General features: G+C 47.3%; 7 protein-coding genes across 7 annotated transcripts; 2 read left to right on the top strand and 5 right to left on the bottom strand.

Annotated features, from left to right (window-relative positions):
* Positions 1–1,227: 1,227 nt before the first annotated feature.
* Positions 1,228–2,793, bottom strand: F5Y00DRAFT_244523 (uncharacterized protein). The gene has a single exon (XM_048008841.1). It carries the CDS (start codon positions 2,352–2,354, stop codon positions 1,350–1,352), a length of 1,005 nt encoding a protein of 334 aa, XP_047862040.1. The 5' UTR covers positions 2,355–2,793; the 3' UTR covers positions 1,228–1,349.
* A 1,721-nt stretch (positions 2,794–4,514) lies between these two features.
* Positions 4,515–5,725, bottom strand: F5Y00DRAFT_272228 (uncharacterized protein; the record flags this gene model as incomplete). The annotated part of the gene is made up of 2 exons (XM_048012934.1): positions 4,515–5,162; positions 5,258–5,725. 2 exons carry the CDS (start codon positions 5,723–5,725, stop codon positions 4,515–4,517), a joined length of 1,116 nt encoding a protein of 371 aa, XP_047862039.1.
* A 2,125-nt stretch (positions 5,726–7,850) lies between these two features.
* Positions 7,851–9,362, top strand: F5Y00DRAFT_149165 (glycoside hydrolase family 7 protein). The gene is made up of 3 exons (XM_048004493.1): positions 7,851–8,172; positions 8,274–8,602; positions 8,655–9,362. Exons 1-3 carry the CDS (start codon positions 7,902–7,904, stop codon positions 9,318–9,320), a joined length of 1,266 nt encoding a protein of 421 aa, XP_047862038.1. The 5' UTR covers positions 7,851–7,901; the 3' UTR covers positions 9,321–9,362.
* Positions 9,363–10,363: 1,001 nt separating this feature from the next.
* F5Y00DRAFT_149081 (DUF455 domain protein) lies at positions 10,364–12,525 on the top strand. The gene has a single exon (XM_048004492.1). It carries the CDS (start codon positions 11,034–11,036, stop codon positions 12,159–12,161), a length of 1,128 nt encoding a protein of 375 aa, XP_047862037.1. The 5' UTR covers positions 10,364–11,033; the 3' UTR covers positions 12,162–12,525.
* Positions 12,309–14,192, bottom strand: F5Y00DRAFT_244517 (ubiquitin-conjugating enzyme h). Its single transcript, XM_048008840.1, has 6 exons — positions 13,670–14,192; positions 13,440–13,461; positions 13,293–13,325; positions 13,118–13,232; positions 12,846–13,027; positions 12,309–12,773 (listed from the first exon to the last, which is right to left on the bottom strand). The coding sequence occupies exons 1-6, from the start codon at positions 13,700–13,702 to the stop codon at positions 12,637–12,639; spliced, it is 522 nt and encodes a 173-aa protein (XP_047862036.1). The 5' UTR covers positions 13,703–14,192; the 3' UTR covers positions 12,309–12,636.
* Positions 14,193–14,422: 230 nt separating this feature from the next.
* Positions 14,423–15,992, bottom strand: F5Y00DRAFT_149017 (uncharacterized protein). Its single transcript, XM_048004490.1, has one exon. The coding sequence runs from the start codon at positions 15,774–15,776 to the stop codon at positions 15,051–15,053; it is 726 nt and encodes a 241-aa protein (XP_047862035.1). The 5' UTR covers positions 15,777–15,992; the 3' UTR covers positions 14,423–15,050.
* On the bottom strand, positions 15,993–18,754 carry F5Y00DRAFT_149044 (glycoside hydrolase family 94 protein). Its single transcript, XM_048004491.1, has one exon. It carries the CDS (start codon positions 18,564–18,566, stop codon positions 16,209–16,211), a length of 2,358 nt encoding a protein of 785 aa, XP_047862034.1. The 5' UTR covers positions 18,567–18,754; the 3' UTR covers positions 15,993–16,208.
* Positions 18,755–19,818: the final 1,064 nt, after the last annotated feature.

The raw sequence follows: 19,818 nt of genomic DNA, 5'->3' as shown, positions 1-19,818 counted from the left end.
CATATTACATGTTGTCACCAAGGTGACTGATGATATAATAATGACCATTACATGGTTACATTGATCCCTTCCTATGTCTTAGATCACGCCCCAGATCCACCGTCAGTCTCAACGTCAAAATTAGTTTGGATCGTATAAAAAGGCTACTAAAATACCTATTTTGACATTGATCCGGACTAGAAATCCAATAAGGGAAGAATGGATCTTACCGGGATCGTTACGATTTATCATTATATGCTCATCATCTCAATGTATATCTGCACGATACCCCCTTTATTACTTTAGTACGATATTTAAGCGTGCTCTTTGTCCCTTACGCGCCTTTATTGAGAGCTGGTGCAATATGCCTCTTTGGAGACTCGATCCTAAATTTTCAGTTAACAGTAGCCATCAAGATGCGTTGAACATTGTCTCGATAATAAGAAAGTCATCAGATGAGTAGCATCAATACAATTGAGTACCTAGTTTATCAGTCCATTGTTTTGGAGTGGAGGAGAGACAAACTTTGAGCGGAGCTGCCACGCGAGAGGCGGGGAGGGGAGACTTTGCACGCTCTTAGATCAATATCATCGTGCTCCGGACTATGGGACTTCAACGAACCGTGTGTTAGTCCTGCAGCGTCATTTACCTCACCCACTCTGCCCCTCTCTGATTCGAAATTTGTGTGTTAACGTTGTTGATCACTTAGTTGTCAGTGGGGTATTCACTCATATAGGCTATGTTGTTCCCGAGTTTTGTATGAACTAGTTACCTGAGTATATCCGTCTGGAACGTGAAAGGGGAAGGATCACGGTGTTCTAAGCTCATGATATAAGCCGCATAGGTCATGATACTCTTACATAGGCATGGCAACGTTATCTCCTAACTGTACTTTCTGTCAACATAGTTCTTCAAGATTGCCTACGCAAGTCCTAGGAAACGTACACATACAGGGCTCATGGGGCATAGCAGCGGGGAAACATTTCCGGGCAAAGGATCATCAATACTTGAAGTTGCGATTGGACCAAACAATCACCGGGTCTTACTCCGGGTTCCGAAACATTGGCACCTTCTAGTACTGCACAAGTGTGCAAATGCAACCCTCCTCCGGCTTCTTCCAGATGTAGTAAATCTAAGAGAATGATAGTCAAATTTCTCGCTGCTCACTCAATCATATCATATAGTTATGTAGTAGTCACGACTAGACTTCGCTAACGGGAGTTTTAAGGTCTTTGAATACAAAGAGTTCTTCATTACATGTTATATCTTATGCCTAATGTTTCGTGTCATTAAAGGGGGTATATGGGCTAGTCATCAATTGTACCAGCGTAGATAACCAAGCCAAGCTGCCGTTCCCGAATACGCTAATATCAAACAGTCTCAACGACTTCCCGAGTCTCAATTTGAACCGTCACCGCTGAATTAATACCTGCGATGTCGCTCCAGGGGTTTTCCTTATCCTGAATCCAAGCCATCTGGATCTCCCCGCAACACACGATAAACAATTTCGGCTTGTCATTGACGTAATTCAGCTCGACGGCTGTTGGGGAGGCTAAATTTCGTAAGACAACACTTGTCGTGGCCTTGCCCGTCGAGGGTTCGACATCGACCTTCCAGATAAACCCATCCTTATAACTACACGTGTAGGCCGCAGTCTCATCCCGCGTAAGGACCAGCCCGTCGCAGTCAGTGATCTCATCGGTAAGAATCTGCACAGGTCCTTTTATGCGGATTCCTACAGATGGATCATCTTGAACTCGTTCGATCGGGATGCGACCTAATGTACCAGCGCTGGTATTCGTAAACCATATAAACGCATCCGTGATGCATATCCGGTTAAGGCCAAAGAAATTTCCTTCGCCATTTGCAATCTTCATAGAGTCGTCAGCCATGAGTATTGATGATTGACCTGTCACTGTATCGAGATGCCATATGCAATTCTTAGTTGAGTCTGGTATTATCAACACACGATCTGAAATGGCGACGGCGGCTGCGCAGAGGCCTGCATTTGGGATTTCGGCTACTTTGGTGACTTTGGGCGGACTGCTGTCGTCGGGGCTGAGCGCTACGCGCCATATGATAAAATCGTTGAACTCGACGTTAACTAGATCACTAACGGTTGAAAGAATGAAATATTCATCTTTGGTACCCGGTATTGGATCCGCATCGACAAGACCGTTCGCATGTTGTTCGAAACTATGCAGTAGCTTAGGTGTCGCATTTGCGTCTTCGGGATTAAATGTGTATAATTCAGGTTCGTCTAGTCGACAGGCTAGGATTTTGCCATTGGGCCGAAAAGCAAAAGCTTCAAACCAAGAGTCTGATGGTAGTTGTGTCACTAGGACTACATCCTGATCAGATCCGTCCTCGAGCATGGCTGAGTATAATGAGACTGAAAAGTTTATGTGATGTAAATGTGTAGGTAGGTAGGTACGGATTATGTTATCTTGACTTGAGGTTGCTGAGGTTGATAAAAGTCAAAATGGATATAGCTCAGACGGTATTGAGACCTGACCGAGTATGAAATACTTGAAACCCCATGGCGGCCCATTACAATAATAATGTGACTTGGGCCCCTATCCCTGAACTATACCAAGAATCTTTAAGCGGGCATTTCCCGCATGAACAATTCATGTGCAAATGCGGCACACGTAAAGTGGAGAGTGGAGATGTGAAAAAGATCGGGAAATTATCTCCTCGTTGCTGTGCTAAAGGTAAGCTACAGGGAGTCTTCCCGCTTCTAGTTTGGATGCTAGAAGAATATGCTTAGTACGTCAAGGTATTTAAAGACGACAGTTAGGAGTTAGGGTAACTATTTCTTAGACTAGTTGATTCTTTATTCGTGATGACTACCCGGATATACTTCGAATATAAGACTCACTTGGTGAGGTTGTTGGCATAGGAGGTACTTAACCTAACCTATATTAAGTTATTACTGCGTTCGTCGCCGTCCCAGTGGCTCCTCTACTGATCGACCAGACTAGTTGCCATTGCCGTGGTAAGCGAACCGCAATCAGCTAGGAGAGTTATTTACGCGAGTGCCCAACCCGTTCCCGAGTCCTCATTCTATAGTCGCCCCGACCGCGGACGTGGGATTACGATCAATCACTTCCAACCAATACAATAGCACAGGGTAGTCAACTAACGACCCGAGCGAGTTTCGGAACGTCCCACCAGTGGTGTCGTTACCGACTCCGTACCATGTAAGTAATTAAGATACACCAGAACCGCCCGCTTTGATTCTGTTATTAATGCCCCTGTTGGGTTCTTGTTAACCACGGGCACAGGCATCTGGGTAGATAATTTAGTCTAGTCGATAATCCATAGGGCGTCCCTTGTTGTCTCGATCGGCGCCAGTTAACCAAGCCGTCTACATATAGAATACCGACGGCATCATCCACTAATAGTTTTAGTCTGCGATGGCGCTCTTTGCACCCACGAAGAAGGCTTACGACGAAGCCCTAGCCCCATCAGTTTGTGGGTTAGGAAGTGGAACTAGCAAAGAATCTAAGCCTAAGAGGTAATCAAAAGGGCAGGACAGCAACCGAGCCGAACTCTTCCAGTCTCGTTCCGGATCCACCAGCGGATGCCCGAGCGTCCTATCCCCGGTAATATGACCCAGTCCCCTATTTTCTTTGGAGAGCCCCAGATCATATCTGTACATATATCGATATGACTTTCGGGTTGTAACTCTGGAGTACAGCCGAAATTGAGCCCCTGGAATCTTAGGTTTATTCGATGTTGGTGCTTACCTAGTTGCTATAGTTATCGGGATTTGCTCAGGAGATCATCCCTACAAATTACTGCGTAAGGCCATGTAAGCACTTGATCTAGATGCTTGTCAGCGGTCCCGTCGGCAGCTCCCGTATTTTGTTGCCGAAGTTTGCCCTTTACATAATACTTTACTTCGGTAAGGATCTGATTGTGACAAGCCTTATAGTTACGAACTAACAAATTTCTAAACTAGCGGCTTACATTCCGGTTGGATATCCCGGATACCAGAGTGATGTTAAATCCATGTTCCAATTATAATACCCACTTACGACACAACTCTAAAGTCCTGAAAGTAACTAGTTATTGTTTAATATTTTTGAATGAGGCGGCCTTAATATGTACTGGACTCCCGCCTCAGGTTTCTCTAGCGCTAGAAGGCTTTACCTCTTCAGAATATTTCTTATCCTCCCTATTATGTAGTCCTTTTCGACAATGTGATTTTCTTCCGCCGTCCTAGTATAGTAGAGGATAGTCATCTAGTGAATATTCTACGCTTTATAAACCAGCTATAATCAACAAAGAACATACCTAGTTGCCTATTCAATAATTTTTTCTCCCTATATGAGGTACACTTTACTATTAGAGTTGCTATATTTCGATTCTACTATTCCCCAAAGAGAAATATCTAGCATGGTATGTTTCAAGTTTGATATTAACGACGTTCAAAGTAGTGGCTCGCAGTTATTCGTTTAATTTCCAAGCAATACATGTATATAAATAAATTATTTTATTAACCCAGGTACATAGGTAGATATAAATTCTTACACTGGTGAAATGTCAAGGCCAACTCCAGAGCCGACCTTACATTTAAACCCCGGTGCAAGAGGCTGTGGAAGAGTCAACCGACCCCCAGTGCAAGTAGCGAAGTGCAAACTATCATCAAGGCAAGTTAGATGACCTTCTATACATGTTACTGGGTCCCCCGTAGAAGTCGGTGTTGGCGTACTAGCCGATGCCTGTCCTGTGGACAATGATGGTGAGACAAGTAGCGTCGAAATTGTCAAGATAGGAGAAGAGGACACGGTTCTTGATAGCCCGGGTTCCGGTATAAAGGTCGGAGCAAGTTGAAAAGATGTGCTTGAACCTGGAGTTCCAGAAACGCTGCCTTGTCTAGCTCGCGGGTTTCCATCGCACTGCTGTCTGAACAAGTTCTCGGAACCCTCTGGATAGTCAACAGAAGGACCAGGGTTCGGGAACGCGATTGGTATCTGTTGTTGCAAGGCTTCTTCAGTTGTACACCCTCCCGAAACGTCACCCATGTTAGCCATGAATAGCTCTGGAAAGGCCACTCTCTTAGCAAGCGACGCCCGACGAGCTAAACTGTCCATGCGTTTCGTCTTGGCCGGAGTGACAGTAATAGGCGCACAATTCATGTAATATTCAGGCTGTCCTCCAATTCGAGCAAGCCACTGATTTTAAGTTAGCATTTTCCATTAAAAATTAACATTAAACTAGTGACATCCCCCACAAGAGCGCAAGGGCGGTTAGAAAAGGGGGTACTTACCGTCCATGCAAAAATATAGTCACCCGGTTCAATACCTTCCGGTATCTTGACAGAGTATTGATCATGATTTGGGCCGTCTAAATTACCTCTTTGATTCCGCGCGGGGCACCCACCTTCAATCGAGTGAATGACTTTCCATTCCGCAGTCTTAAGGGGGTATGCATCCCATGCACCATTATTGACCGGACCGGACAAACTAAACTGACAGGAACCTCCACCATGGACCGCCTGTCCTGAGAATGAGACGCTTTGCTCCTCCCCAATAGCTATAACCGTTGGTGGGCCCTCGGGTTCTAACTTGCCACCAGCTGGTATCTTGCAAGGAAAATCTTCACCAGTTGATGATATGGGGTTGGTCGGACCATATTGCACGAAGCGAAAGGGCTTTGGGTTCTCGAGCACAACGTGTGCCTCGAGAAGTGAAAATAAGGCCGAGAAGGCCACTAGATTAAGCAGCCTATGATGCATACTGGAATAAGTAAATAAGGGTTATCGTATATCTTAATGTTATGGGTCTAGAAATCTAGAATATTTGCGAATTTGCCGTAAAGAAGAGGAATATAAGTAGTCGTATCAAAGAGAACGGCGACATAAAGACCCAACAACAATTACATTATCCTTCAGGCCTGCTAAAATGCGCGAGATAATATGTCTTTTTTTGTTTTTCATGAGGTATACAGTCACAATAACAAAAGGCAAGCACACAAATTCTTGCAATAGTAGAAAAGGACCAAAATCTAACGCAGACACATTCTAAAACGTTAATGAACTTCTTCCATAAAACTAAATCTTATTCATAGCCTTAACTAGGCCAGTTAGATTTGTCTAATATCAACCCTTTCGGTGCACTCACATCCTAAATAACTCTTATTATCTTACGTCACCTCTCTTCAACAGGTAGATCTTTGAGGATAGTTATACCTAAGAGCAAGTACTAGTTCCGAACAATGCTTCATTAACCTTTGTCATATATTAGTACATATATACTAGTACATTTTGTTTACACGTGTCTTTTGTTCGTTACCTTTACCACGGCTCTAGGAATGAAACCGTAGTCTGACGAAAGTGATGGTAGATTAGTAAGTATTTGGTGATAGGTGAAGCGGAATTTACTTGACTTTTCGTACTACAAGAATTTGGAAGTCTAGATACGTATAGACTAACGGAGAACTTCCTGCTTTCTTGTTATACCTTAGGTAGGTACCTATCTAATCATTGACTTCTTAAAGTCTGACCAAATTCGGCTGTCGGTCTAATGCATCACACGTGCCAACATACGACTATATCAGGTGTTCATATGCTGTGCCATTTATCTGCAGTCGTTTTCGGCATACTACAGGATCCACAGAGTACCTCAAGCATGATCCTCTGATAATCACAGCTTTAGGTGAGTGTTGTGTTTTGCTAAAGCCGACCAATGCGAAACTCTCAATCCTGCCACGACACTAGCGCCTCCTATCTTCATTATCACACTGACAGCGATGGATTCTCAGGTGTTTAATGTCATTATAGCTAAAAGTAAGACAACTAGCTCCGTGCTAGGTGGCTGCCTATTAGAGGACTGAAACCTTCAGGTTCTTCTCACGGAAGCTGGGCTGAGAAGATTGTCTTAAATAAGTCTGGAAATGTTATAGCAACTGCGGTTCAGAACCTGTCGAACAAACCGCTATACTACTAAAAGGTTATTTGGTAATAGACTTTATTCTACTTTGTTTTATATTCATATCGTACAGATAGTAATATCTGATTGCAACTGCGAGTGATTCCGAGACTCATATCGCCCAGCCATGCTATGTTGCGCGCTATTTCTGAACACACATGAATTGTTTCGAACTTTAGGTATAGAGGTATGATGAGCACCTCCTTTCTTCATAGAATAGGCCCTACGTAATTGTCTCAGTAGAAGTATTATATATTAAACTACCTAGCGAGGCATCTAAAGTCCTATGCGCTCATTGCAATCTTTAATGTTAATTATTGTTAGGTCTTGGGCCAGATCAATGCTTCGGCGAGTTTTAAAATACTCTCGGTACATCTACTACTGCTCAGCTTCTAATTATAACCCGACGAGTATTAGTAGAGTGCTCAGGCTTGATATGTCCCCGGCATGATTACCGGACAACCGCCATTTCGTATTCAGCCCTTTCTCTAGTGGATAAGCGTGATGCGCAATTTAGGAGAGGCTCATCTCAATGCAGGAACGTTGATAAGAGGTTAATTAGCAATCAATATGGAACTCGGAAACACCCGTAATCAGCCATGGCAGCGTCATTTTCAAACGCCTAGGGTTGTATTGGACCTATAGCGTGTACTGATTCAGGCTTTTCCTCTGCAGGAGACTAATCTCAAAGCCGATAATACGATGAATGCTTCCGCCGGGATCCCGGGCCATTTTCCCCCAGATTGCCAGCTTTAAGTCGGCACTTCACGCTCCACTAGTCGGAATAGGTATCAAATAACTTGGCATGCGGAGGGCATGGTTTGGGGAAGTTGGGGAATGCGAAAATTGGTTTATCTATTTCATCGTGGCGAATTTACGAGAGAGTATATATATCCTTGAATATGAGTTGCTCCGGGAATGATGTTGCGTGCTTGTTAGTGCATCGAAATCACTTGACGAAGGAATTCGAAGACATCGAACGCAATGGCCTCTAGCAAGCTTGCCCTCGGCCTCGCGGTCCTAGGCCTCGCCGCCGCGCAGAAGCCTGGAAACACTGCTGATGTCCATCCCGAGTTAACAACTTACCGATGCACCGTGGCTGGCGGTTGCAAGGAGTCGACCAACTATCTCGTCCTCGACTCATCTGCTCATTGGGTTCACCAAGATGGCAACAATGTTGGCTGTGGTGACTGGGGAAACAAGCCTAATGAAACGGCTTGCCCTACCAAAGAGGCATGCGCTCAAAACTGCATTAGTATGTGATATCAATATCAATAACTCCTTCGAATTGGACGTTGGATTTTACCAGTCCTTTCCAGAACCCATCATAACAGTAACTAACGTATTCAACTACAGTGGAGGGTCAAACCGACTACAACAGCATTGGTGTCAAGACCGATGGCGCCTCGTTGAACATGCAGCTAATCGTTGGCGACAACGTTGTCTCTCCTCGTATCTACCTCCTAGATGCGGCCAAGGAGAAGTACGAGCTGTTAAAACTCACCGGCGCCGAGGTCTCCTTCGATATTGAAGCTAGCCACCTGCCCTGCGGCATGAACAGCGCTCTTTACCTCTCTGAAATGTTAGCAGATGGAGGTCAGAGTGAGCTGAACCCTGGTGGAGCTGCCTGGGGTACTGGGTACTGTGATGCCCAGTGCTACGTCACCCCTTTCATCAACGGCGAGGTAAGTAATGTCGAAATCAAGCAATAGTATCGTTATCTAACCGTTATATTAGGGTAATGTTGACGGCAAGGGCGCTTGCTGCAATGAGATGGACATCTGGGAGGCCAACTCGCGTGCCAACCAAATTGCACCTCACCCTTGTAACCAGACCGGGCCATACCTGTGCACGGGGGATGAGTGCCAGGCTGATGGTGTCTGTGATAAGAATGGCTGCGGTTGGAACCCCTACCGCCTTGACCAGCCCAACTACTACGGAAGAGGAGCGGAATACACGGTAGACACGACCAAGCCATTCACGGTCGTCACCCAGTTTCCCGCGGATGAGGAGGGCAAGCTAAAGGAGATCCACCGGCTGTACGTCCAAGGAGACAAGGTCATCAAGGCTGAGGTTGTGAAGAAGACTGGTGTGCCCGAGGTCGCATTCACCAACGATGAATACTGCGCTGCGACAGGCGCGACTAAGTTCCTGGATCTTGGCGCCCACGAGCAGATGGGTGACGCTCTGACTCGAGGTATGGTCTTGGCTTTCAGCATCTGGTGGGATGAAGGAAGCAATATGTCGTGGCTTGACGGTGCCAAAGATGGTGCTGGCCCCTGTAACGCCACCGAAGGAAACCCCACGAACATCCGTAAGATCGAGGCGCACCCCGAGGTAACCTTTAGCAACTTGAAGTGGGGTGAGATTGGATCGACATTCCCTGCTGCTTCGGCGCAATAGATGCTGTAGAAGGGATAGAATTTTAGACATACCATACTGAATAAATATTAACTGGCTTAGAGTGCCGGTGGAACCAACCTGATTCAGATATTCAAGTTGCAACCTGTACGAACACAATTCAACCCGGGGAACCATAGATGAATTGTTGTGGTTCGATGTGTTGCTTGATTGGAAGCGGATTGCAACCATAGTAAGACTACGACTCGAGCACAGCCGTATTGTATTAAGCAGACCGCAACTATAGACTTTATAATCTGGAAGAGTATGTCGAACAGGCGGTATGATGGAGCCATTCAGCTGAGGCTGAGCTTGCTTGTACAATACCTATCGCGAAACAGTGTTGCAGCACGTTCACCGACTATTTGAAAGTGACATAAGCGTTGCCTGCGTATCACCACCAGTTCGTGGATCCCAAATCGTGTATGCCGGATGATGACGACAACTATTCTTAGCATTCTGGGAATTCCCTATTGGCCCATCTCTACCGAGAACCTGTCAGCAAACAGATCCCATCGCTATAGGGCTGGGCTGGCCCGCCCCCAATCTCTGTTGCGTGTAAGCGGAAGCGAAGATACAACGTGTAAAGTGAAGAGTACATATATATAAATATAAGATTGGACCTCTCACTGTTATAATCTCACTATTATAAGGCAGACCAAGGCCTAACACTCTAAAACCATCTATAAAAAGCCAGGCATACCCTTTCCCACCTTCGCCATGCAAGAAGAGTACATCGTCTCTAAACGTTATAGCAAACGTTCCACCATTAGTTTTGCAATCCGCTTTGCGCAGTTCATCAACAGCGGCAAGCAAGAAAATATTCGCGAGCGACCAAAAGGGGCTCACTAGCGCCAATGGGGATAAGACTGAGGTTTGTGTTTATGACTTGTCTGGTACTTGTCTGGTCTGCGTGAGAGCTTCAACTAACGTATGTATTCTACTGTAGCTCGTGGTGGTGGGGAAGTAAGAAGACCCAGGCGTACGATGAATGGACCGATAGACAGTGTTCTTATAAGAGTACCTCCTATACATTACGGACTCGATAATTCTACGACCAATCGGCGCGAATTCGCGGTTAGGAGACGGGGTGGGCTATAAAGTCACCCCATGACTAGTAGACTACTAGTCTTACGACAATGGTTTAAATATCCTAGCATTTATCTACCTAGGGAGGGGCTCGTCTCTAGTTCGTCTCCATGCAAGAATGCTCCAGATCGGTTTCTTATTTAGTTGTTGACAATATGGAGTTTGGAGTCTGGTGTTGGTGATGAAATGGATATCTAAAGACTGAAGCGTTTAGGTATATCCTTATGTTTAACACTTCCATAACTTCGCTCAACTAGCTATGCTTTTTCGAGTCTATAATACCATATAAATTCATCTCTTATACACATGCTCGTCCCCGCGGTTTAAGATACTTGAACCAATATTATTTCTATAACTGCATATATTACGTTACAAGCCTATTAGTATTATATGCTAGTAAAGAATACGTTAATCTTATCTACCTGTCAATAAGCATCTAACCTAGTTCCTAGTTAGTGTATTCTATCTTATCGAACCCCATTAAAGCAACCCACCGCAACCTGTTCATCCCTTCATCCCACATACACCGGCCGAATTGGCCCTCAACACCACAAAAACAAAAACAACCCAGCAAAAAGCGAACTCCTATCCCAGCTCACCGATCGGACCTCCGCCCCCGCCGTCACGATGCAGGGCTTCAACATGGGGCGGTACGTGCCTCCCGACGTCGAAGGGACCACGACCGGCAACAAGCTGCACAAGAAGCGCCCCCCAGGATTCTCCGGCGGACAGCAGACGGTGCGCTTCGAGATGCCCTTCGCGATATGGTGCGCGCACTGCCCCCAACCCACCCTCATCGCCCAAGGCGTGCGCTTCAACGCCGCCAAGCGCAAAGTCGGATCCTACCACAGCACCCCCATCTTCGCCTTCCGCATCACGCACACCGCCTGCAGCGGCGCCATCGAGATCCGCACCGACCCCCAACACACAACGTACACCGTGACCGAGGGCGCGCGCCGGCGGGACACGGGGTCGCCCGATCCCTTATCGTTATCCTCCGGGCCCATCCTAACGGACAAGGAGCGCGAGAGCCTGCGCGCGAACGCGTTTGCGAAGCTGGAGAAGACGATCGCGGACCGCAAGGTCCTGGAAGACGCCAAGGAGCGCATCGACGAGCTGGAGATGGAGAGCGCGCGCCGTTGGGAGGACCCGTACGAGCAGAATCGGCGGTTGCGCGCCGCGTTCCGGGTTGGGCGGAAGGAGCGCGAGCGGGATGCCGCGACGGCGGAGAATTTGCGCGAGAGGATGAGCTTAGGGATCGAGCTGCTGGCCGCGAGCGACGAGGACGCGAGGAGGGCTGCGCTGGTGGATTTTGGGCCGTCGTCGTCGGATGCCGCGGGCGCCGAGATGGGGCGCAAAGCGCTTGCGAAACCGTTGTTCCCGACGAGTTCGGGGAGTGGCAGTAGCGCGGATGCGAAGGATGATAAGAGGAAGAAAACGAAAAGCAACAAGTTGAAATCCGAAGTGGCTGCTGCTCAGATGAGGGATAGCTTGGTATCCGAGATCGTTGGCAACACGCGGGTGGCTCAGGACCCGTTCTTGTCGCTGGATCGTAGCAATGGGGATAATAATAAAGGTTCCTCCAGGATTGCTGGGATTAAGAGAAAGAGGCGAGAGCCGGAGCCGGAGCCGGAGCCGGAGTCTGAAGACCATGATGAGCCTAGATCGTCAGAAAAGAGAGGGACGGCTGATACGGAACGAGAAGGGAAAGGCGCGGTATCATTAACGTCGTTAGTCGAGTACGATTCGGATTAAGATATCACTACACTAGAATGGCGTCTTGGGGGAAATGGGGTGTCTGGTTTTGGTCATTAAAGGGATACCCGGGTTAGGTCATGGGATATAGCATATTAGGGGAGTCACGGAGGTATAAAGCAAGATGAGACTAAGCGCATAGCACGGGTTTAGTCGTGTTGATTGAAATTTATCATTGATACCCTTGTTCTATAATGATCATGAAAGCAATCAAGAGTGTCCACCTCCAACGATTTGGTGCGAAAATAGCAAGCTGATCAAGAACAGTATCGGAGGAGGTCCAGTGAAATATCAATGCTAGCTATTGAGAACGATTGCAATTCCAGCAGTCGGCTCAATTCCGTATGCAAATTACGCGTAAAAACACCAAAACCCACCCATAACCGCAAGGGAAATCCGTATTACTCCTTAATCCAGAGTTGATTCATCGAAGAGAGGCGAGTTGAAATATAAGGGAATGATGTGAGACGATTGATCACACGTCATCCATCTGACCGGCGGGCTCGTCCTCTTCATCTCCGAAGCTTGCAACCGAGGACATATCGTCGTCGTCTTCGCTCTCGGCCCCGGCGTCGTCTGCAGCATCCTTACTGGCGTATTTTTGGACATATTCTACTTTATGTTAGCTAGTCCCGCCGCCCTAATCTCGGCTGCTCTAGAAAAGAGATGCAAGGACAGGCATACCCTTGACTTTAGCGTCGTAGCTTTTCGGCTCCCTCATCAACAATGCAGCCGCTTCACCGTTTAAAGGGTCGGCGGGGTTGGGATATCGGAGGAGTTGCGGAAGGAAGACTTCAAATATGTTGATCATATCGAACATCGGTGACCAGGTTTGGTTAATGACATCCAAGCAAACCGAGCCGGACCTATTCCATAATATTGCTTTCCTTAGTCCTGTCCTAGAACATAGCAGTCCTCGTGCCCAAGGGTTCACATCTAAGACCCAAATCACTTACAGCTCATCTATATTCGGGTGGAAGATCCGGTTCACGAAACCAATACTAGGCGACTTATACGGGTATTGGTCAGGCAACTCGACGTGGACTTTCCAGGTCCCGTGCTCGAAGGGTGCTATATAGGTATTTGGTTAGATATGGTTGGGTAACGAGATCTGACATCCTCTTTACTAACTCTCGGCGGGTCCCTTGAATCGGACATAGAATTCTTGCCTGGAAATATGTAAGGATTTAGAGGACAAAGGCGAATACGGCGAAATGGCTTACACTGTAATCATTTCGTTAGTATCATAACAAATAAGAAGTAAGAGGGGTTAAATACTGTTGTCGTTGACCAGAGTGACCTCATAGTCGGACATAAGCCTGAGAGTATTTAGTATTTAGTTGGAGTAAAAGGCTTCGTTAGCGAAGGTAATCATACATCCTACGAGATAGTTAGCAGAGGTTCCCAACACGTTTCACCGATAACGTCGCATACTTCATGACCTTGGTTGCAATTCCATGTTAGCAAGTAATGTCTCGCGAAGCTGTATATACCCAACATAAACTTACATCTGTCTCGATTCGTCTGCGTGGGCTACTCATTTTGCTCTTTGCTCTTGTTTCTGCCTTTCTATAGTTGAGATATTCCCTTGCAGTGGTATTTCTTTATTCCTTCTTAAGTGGCCCTAAGATCTGTTCGTTAAGTGATAGGGTTCTCTCTCGTACGTTGTCTTTTCGGATTTGGGTTGGAATGTTCTGTTCGTTGTCCAAAGGAAATATTCTCCAAAGACAAAGTATCGGATATTTACTAGTCGTAGTATGGACGGCGTATGGGTTGGTTATTCTTGTTTCTTAGGTGTTGTTGAATGCGCTGGGGAAGGAGACGTTGGGACGAGACGATATGTTAGTAAAAGGGAGGGAACGATTGAAGATTGGACGGGATAAGGTTGTTAGATTGTTAGGTTGTTAGGTAAGAGGTAAAGTAGGTAGGTGCTGTAGTACCTAGGTAATGGCCTGATTTAACGGGTTTGATCGGTGAAAGAGTAGAAAGTGGAGGAGGTCTCTTGCCTTTGAGTTATGAATCCGAGTCAAGTCACGCACTGCTTGAATGCATAGAGACTCAGGTAATGACGCGACATCGCCCAGATAAGCCCATTTTAGCGCTATTCTCATGCTAACTCAACCACCAATATTGTACACTATATTCAGTAAAATCCCCCGCTAGCCCCGCCTGCCCCGCCAAGGTCTTGTAATAATGTTTTATCGATAGTGCTAGTAGATGCTAAGACACAGTGGAAACACCTGCTAACATGTTGTATTAGCACATTGTAATTGCTGCTATCATATATCATAACTCTAACTGATATTTCAAATATTTCCTGCTTCATCACCTTCTTCCATTCGTCCTATCTACCTGCCTAACTGTATGTAACCCTTCTTTACGCCAGACATGCGTCGCATGTTTGCTTCCATAGTGAATATTGCTTGGGCATCAGTTTACTACTTTTTACTACTTCCGTCCGGCAGAACTTCTTGACTCATGATTCGTCTTCTCGACAATGAGTTTCCCCTCCCGTTGCTCGCAACGTGTTCCCGTCACGCTGCATTAATAAGGACTCTTAATAAGTACGCACGCGACTTATTTGTCCAAACTATTTGTCCAAATATATCTCCTTGCATGCCTAGATAATTGTCTTATACCAAGCGATCGGCTCTCTCAAACCGGTAGTGCTCGTAAGACTCCTTATACATATTAGGTATATAAAGTCTGCACGACATGACCAGTCGTTGGAGACTTCTCCGGATTTCGCCAATGAGCCGCAAACCACGATCCATCTCTGAAACATGGATACCTACCAGGTATTCGCAATCCTTTATGGACCGGTTTACCTGGGTTCTTTGCCTTTTATCATGGCGTAGGCTGATAGCCATGCTCACTACGCATGCCTAGTCAGCTTGTTTCGTTCAAAGCGGAAAATACTATAGAGGAAACTTTAGGTACCTTTCCAACAGCCTGTTGAGCATTTGGCGGTAGTTTAAGACCGGGAAGATTTAACGGTGGTGGTGTCACGCCTTCGATTCCACACGTAATCTCAATACTCCTCAATAATCCACCTACGGCCCTCTGCTCCGGAGTAAACACGGCTAGGTTGGCGAACGTTAGACAGTTGGGCTCGTTGAACAAGCGTGCCTGGCACCCATCATCCATATTCGCGATGAAAGTCCCACATTGTGCTACCCCAGGTACGTTATAACATTTCGGAGTTGAGTGTTGTAATCCAGGCTTGGGCAGCTGGATGTTCGTCATTACTGTACCGCGACAGTCTTTCGGACCAGGTGCACCAGAGAATAACAATGCGGATATTGGAACCACGGGCTCAGTTGGCTGCGCTTGGCTACCGGTTGTCGTGCCGTTGGGTGGATTCACATCCACTTGTGGAATACCTGAGATTTGCGGTACATCGGAGACTTGCGGGATGCTTGATTCGACAACATGTTCTACTACCTTTGTCTTCTCGGGTAGGTAGTCTGTCTCGCTCGTTATCGTTGCACCGTCCATTACGAGAGGGCGAATCGGTTCCTCTACCCGTATCCTTTGGCCTAATACAGATGTTACCAACCATAACAGCCCGAGGTTGAGGAATGTTATCTTCGAGCCTCGCCATATTTCTTCCATTGCGCTTTTTCCTGCTCAACACGTTAATTGAGGAGCAGAAGAAATTCTTGAAGATTTATTCATATCGTGACAGTCTTCAGCTTGAGACGTCGCCAAGATGTGATGCGAGTCGGTGTGGACGTGCATCCTCTTGGCGTTTCACGCTTCATCGATCTACTCCTTAGGAGAGCATGGGGAATTTTGATACATTGGATGATAAGAATTCAAGATTGAAATTTCTCTATATGAATATGACGCCGTCTATTAACAGGATTTGATAAGCTGAAAACAGATTCAATGAGAGTCTCTATCCAGCTGGCTCATCAACGAATTGATTATACGTAGGTATTTCGCAAACCTCTCCTTTTGTTTCCATTCTAGCCAGCCAGTCCAACACCATTGGTCCAACTAGCTATCGGCTGTACAATCAACAACCACAGACAACCTAGCACGTTATTTAGGCACCGCGACGGAGAGCTCGTAGGTAGCACCCGGCTGGATATTGGTGAAGCGCGCTTCCGGGAGGACCCGGCCCTCGTGTTTTACCACTATCTCCTTTACGTCTGCTGAACGACGGATATCAATAACGAATGTGGCGCCGCGGAATAAGCGTGTCACTTTGATAGCATCCCAGAAAGACGGTAACTGTGGCTGGATACGCAAACCCTTCGCGTCTCCACGCAGGCCACATAGCCCCTCGATAAAGCTTCGGTATAGCCATGACACTGTCCCCGTGTTGAAGAGCTGGCTAGACCGTCCCGCGGTGCGGGGATATTGCTGGTACGCGCCTCGGTAATAGTTAGGGATATACACGGGCAGCTGGCCTCTCTGTATATAGTCCTCTTCTGAAGGTCCAGGGATCATCTTCCTTAGAGCATCGTATGCTCGATCGCTCTCCTTAATGGAGTACAGGCTGTGGACGTAGAAGACGGCCGCATGGTTATAGACTGACCCGTTCTCAGCTGAACCGGGATACTTTTGCGTCACACGCCCTACGTCTTCTCGCATGCCGCTATATGGAGGAGCGAACATCACAACGCCGTACGGCGTACCCATCTGCGAATCTACTTGGGGCAACATCCGCGTGATCTGCTCCTTGCTAGCCGCCCCGCTCAAGATCGACCACGTCTGCGGATTCAGCCAAATACGACCCTCGTTATCCGTCTTGACGCCGAAGATTACATTATCGTCTGTGATTCCTCGCGCGAACCAGTCTCCATCCCACAGGTGCGCATTAGCCGCATCGTTGACCTCCTTGGCGCCTGCGCGGTAGTGTGCTGCTAGATCGGCCTTTCCTTCGTGCTCACAAACGTCCGCCCACAACTTCAATGCAAATGCGGTAGCAACCGTCTGCCACCCGGATACACCCTTACCTTTGTAACCCACCATGTTCAACGGGTCGCACCAATCGCCTTGCGCAATGTAGCTCAGCCCACGCGCGTCTCGGGCCGAGAGTAACCAATCCATAGCCCGACTAAAGCGCTCAAATACGGTATACGTATCGCCGTGCATTCCTTTTACTTGCTCCTTCAGAAGATCATAATCACCTGTCTCGGCGAGGTATGCCTCCAGGGTGACGGGTAACCAGATACAGTGGTCAGTATGTGGGATCTGGTTAATGTACTTGAGCTCAGCGCCCTCCGCCAACAAGATACCGTCGGGCATAGCGCCATTTTTCTCCTGCTGTGCCACGGCGATCAGGAAAGCTCGACGTGCGACCTCGGGCTTGATATATGACATGCCCATGTTGTCCTGTAGGTAATTGCGCGTCTGCGGATCTGTGGTCAGCCGGTTCACGTCGCCATGATAATAGCACTGCCGCGGTAGCCAGTTATTGACAAAGTTGTCTACGTGCTTATCAGGAGTCTCAATCTGTAAGCACCCTTTTCCTTTGTTGATATAATCTGCGTATTCCCGGGCTGTCCGTGCGAACCCCTCCTTACTGAGGTACTTATCCCGTACCGAACGGATTTCGGCGTCATCGTACGCGGGACCGAAGAGAAATCGGTACTCATGCTGTTCGTTTGTCTTGAGCTCCTCCCGGTACTGTACCACAGCCACAGGCGTCTCGTAGCGAGCATCGCTACGGCCGAGCTCTGATTGTTCCAGCGACGAAGGTGCATGGAGGCCACCTTCACCCTCGAAGGCCTGTTGCATTGCCTCCCATGATACCGGAAAGGTTTCGCACAGAAAATATGACTTGTCCTTCAGATACTTGTTCTTGAAGTAGTCTGTTGCCTTCTGGTATGGCGTGATACTACTGCTTACCACGCCGCCGAGATCCGGTCGCCATTCAGCTTCTTGATTCATCCACGACATGTACCCAAATGGGAAATAGGGATACACGCTAATTCTGCGCGGTCGTGAGGATAGGTTGGTCACTTTAACCGACCATAGCTCTACCACATCATGCGTTGGAATCACCAAGGTCATTTCAACGCGGATACCAAGGTACTCAACGGTCCAGGAGATATCACTCTTGCCGACAGAAAACACGAAGCGGTCGAGCGGAGCCCGCACCGGCTCATAGGGTGCCGAAAACAGCTGGCCAGTCTCCTCGTCCTTGATGTAGACAAAACGGCCCGGGTGGTGTGCGTAGTAGTTCTGCTCGGGTTGCATGAAGGTCTTGGCTTCGAGATTAGGCGCGTGCGCGTACTTGGACGGCTCAGGCTGCATGAACTGTGCCGTCGCATACCCACGACAGGTGATCTGGATCATCATCTTCTGATTCCACAAGAAAGCGCCAGATTTCGGCAGAGCCGTCGGGCTCTCCAGCTCGTAGCGGTCGCCGTCCTCTGTAGAGCGTAACATCGTGTTCTTTCACTTTCAGCCGCAAGTGTATTTCTCCGGATGTCTTCAATTAGGTCTTCCGCCACGTCAGGTCATTTAGGAATCCGGGGTTCTGGTTTATAAAGGGGACAAGACTACCAGGCCGTGGACCATGGACACCGCTACGCCGGTACACGGGGCTTGGCGTATGACCATCTTGCATGGAGCTCGCTCGGGAGAATATACGGGTAAAATCAATACGCCGTTACGACGTGGGCGACGAACCAATACCTTGCTCGGTATAGCAATCAAGTGATCCACAAGAATCCTCTAAATCGGATAGAGCTTTCGAGGACATCGTTCGATTGCCGCAGATCTACTTGTGTTCGTTCAATATCCTCGCAATTCTCGCGAGGTAATGCCGGCGGCATATTTCCTTGATGCACCGCTAGGTTGTACCATATATGCGGACTCCAAACCGCTGCTCACACGACGTAGCGATTCGTGGGGTTCTATGATATACTTCTTACTAAGAGCGGAGCTGGGATCGGAGGTCCAAGTAGGCAAGCTCGCGGCATCGTGGGGGAATCGCTCCGCTGCGGGAGACCAAGCCCGACGAGCCAGCTGCTTAAGCCAAATGTAGACTGGTAAGTTCATGGCATGGTAAGTTGGTCCCAACGAAGGATGATGTATTACCTATTTCCCCCATCGATTCTACTGAATTATAGAAGCGACTTCAAAACACAGCATTGAATATGATTGGCCTGACAGGCTAAATAAAGAAAAAGTACCTAAGTCATGGTAGTCATACCGATTAACTACGTACCAATCTAACTCAACATTTTCTCTTACTCCTTTTAGAAGCGCGTCTAAGCGAATATTTAATAGGTAACGCCGAGAAACTAGGTATCGTCCGGAAACTCAGAGTGATAGCTTCTCTTCCTGAAGGCTCATTAGAAGGTGCCAGTCGCTCTACCTCACCCAAAGTATACTCGTTATGTCGCTATGTGCAGAAGAGGTCCGTCGGCTAGTTACGGATGCAGGTAAAACGGCGAGTAGCCCATAGAAGCTATAGAAGGGGGTGTATTAGTATTGTTATTAGAGTGATATCTAGTAAACCCGAGTTGCTTCTATTAAATTATATCTTAATACAATCACAACTTTATTTTTTTTAACTAGTTCATTAAAGTACCCAGGTAAGTATATAAAAAAGAAGCTGTACTGTATGTAGCACTATACGTTATCGGAGGCCATCCCCCCAGTAGGTGTTTATGCCTCCTTTAAAGCTATCACG

Source organism: Daldinia vernicosa (genome assembly GCF_022497035.1).
Source record: "Daldinia vernicosa strain CBS 139.73 unplaced genomic scaffold F5Y00scaffold_47, whole genome shotgun sequence".
Lineage (NCBI taxonomy): Eukaryota > Fungi > Ascomycota > Sordariomycetes > Xylariales > Hypoxylaceae > Daldinia > Daldinia vernicosa.
Note: the sequence above shows the minus strand (reverse complement) of the source record. Positions and strands in the feature narration are given on the sequence as shown.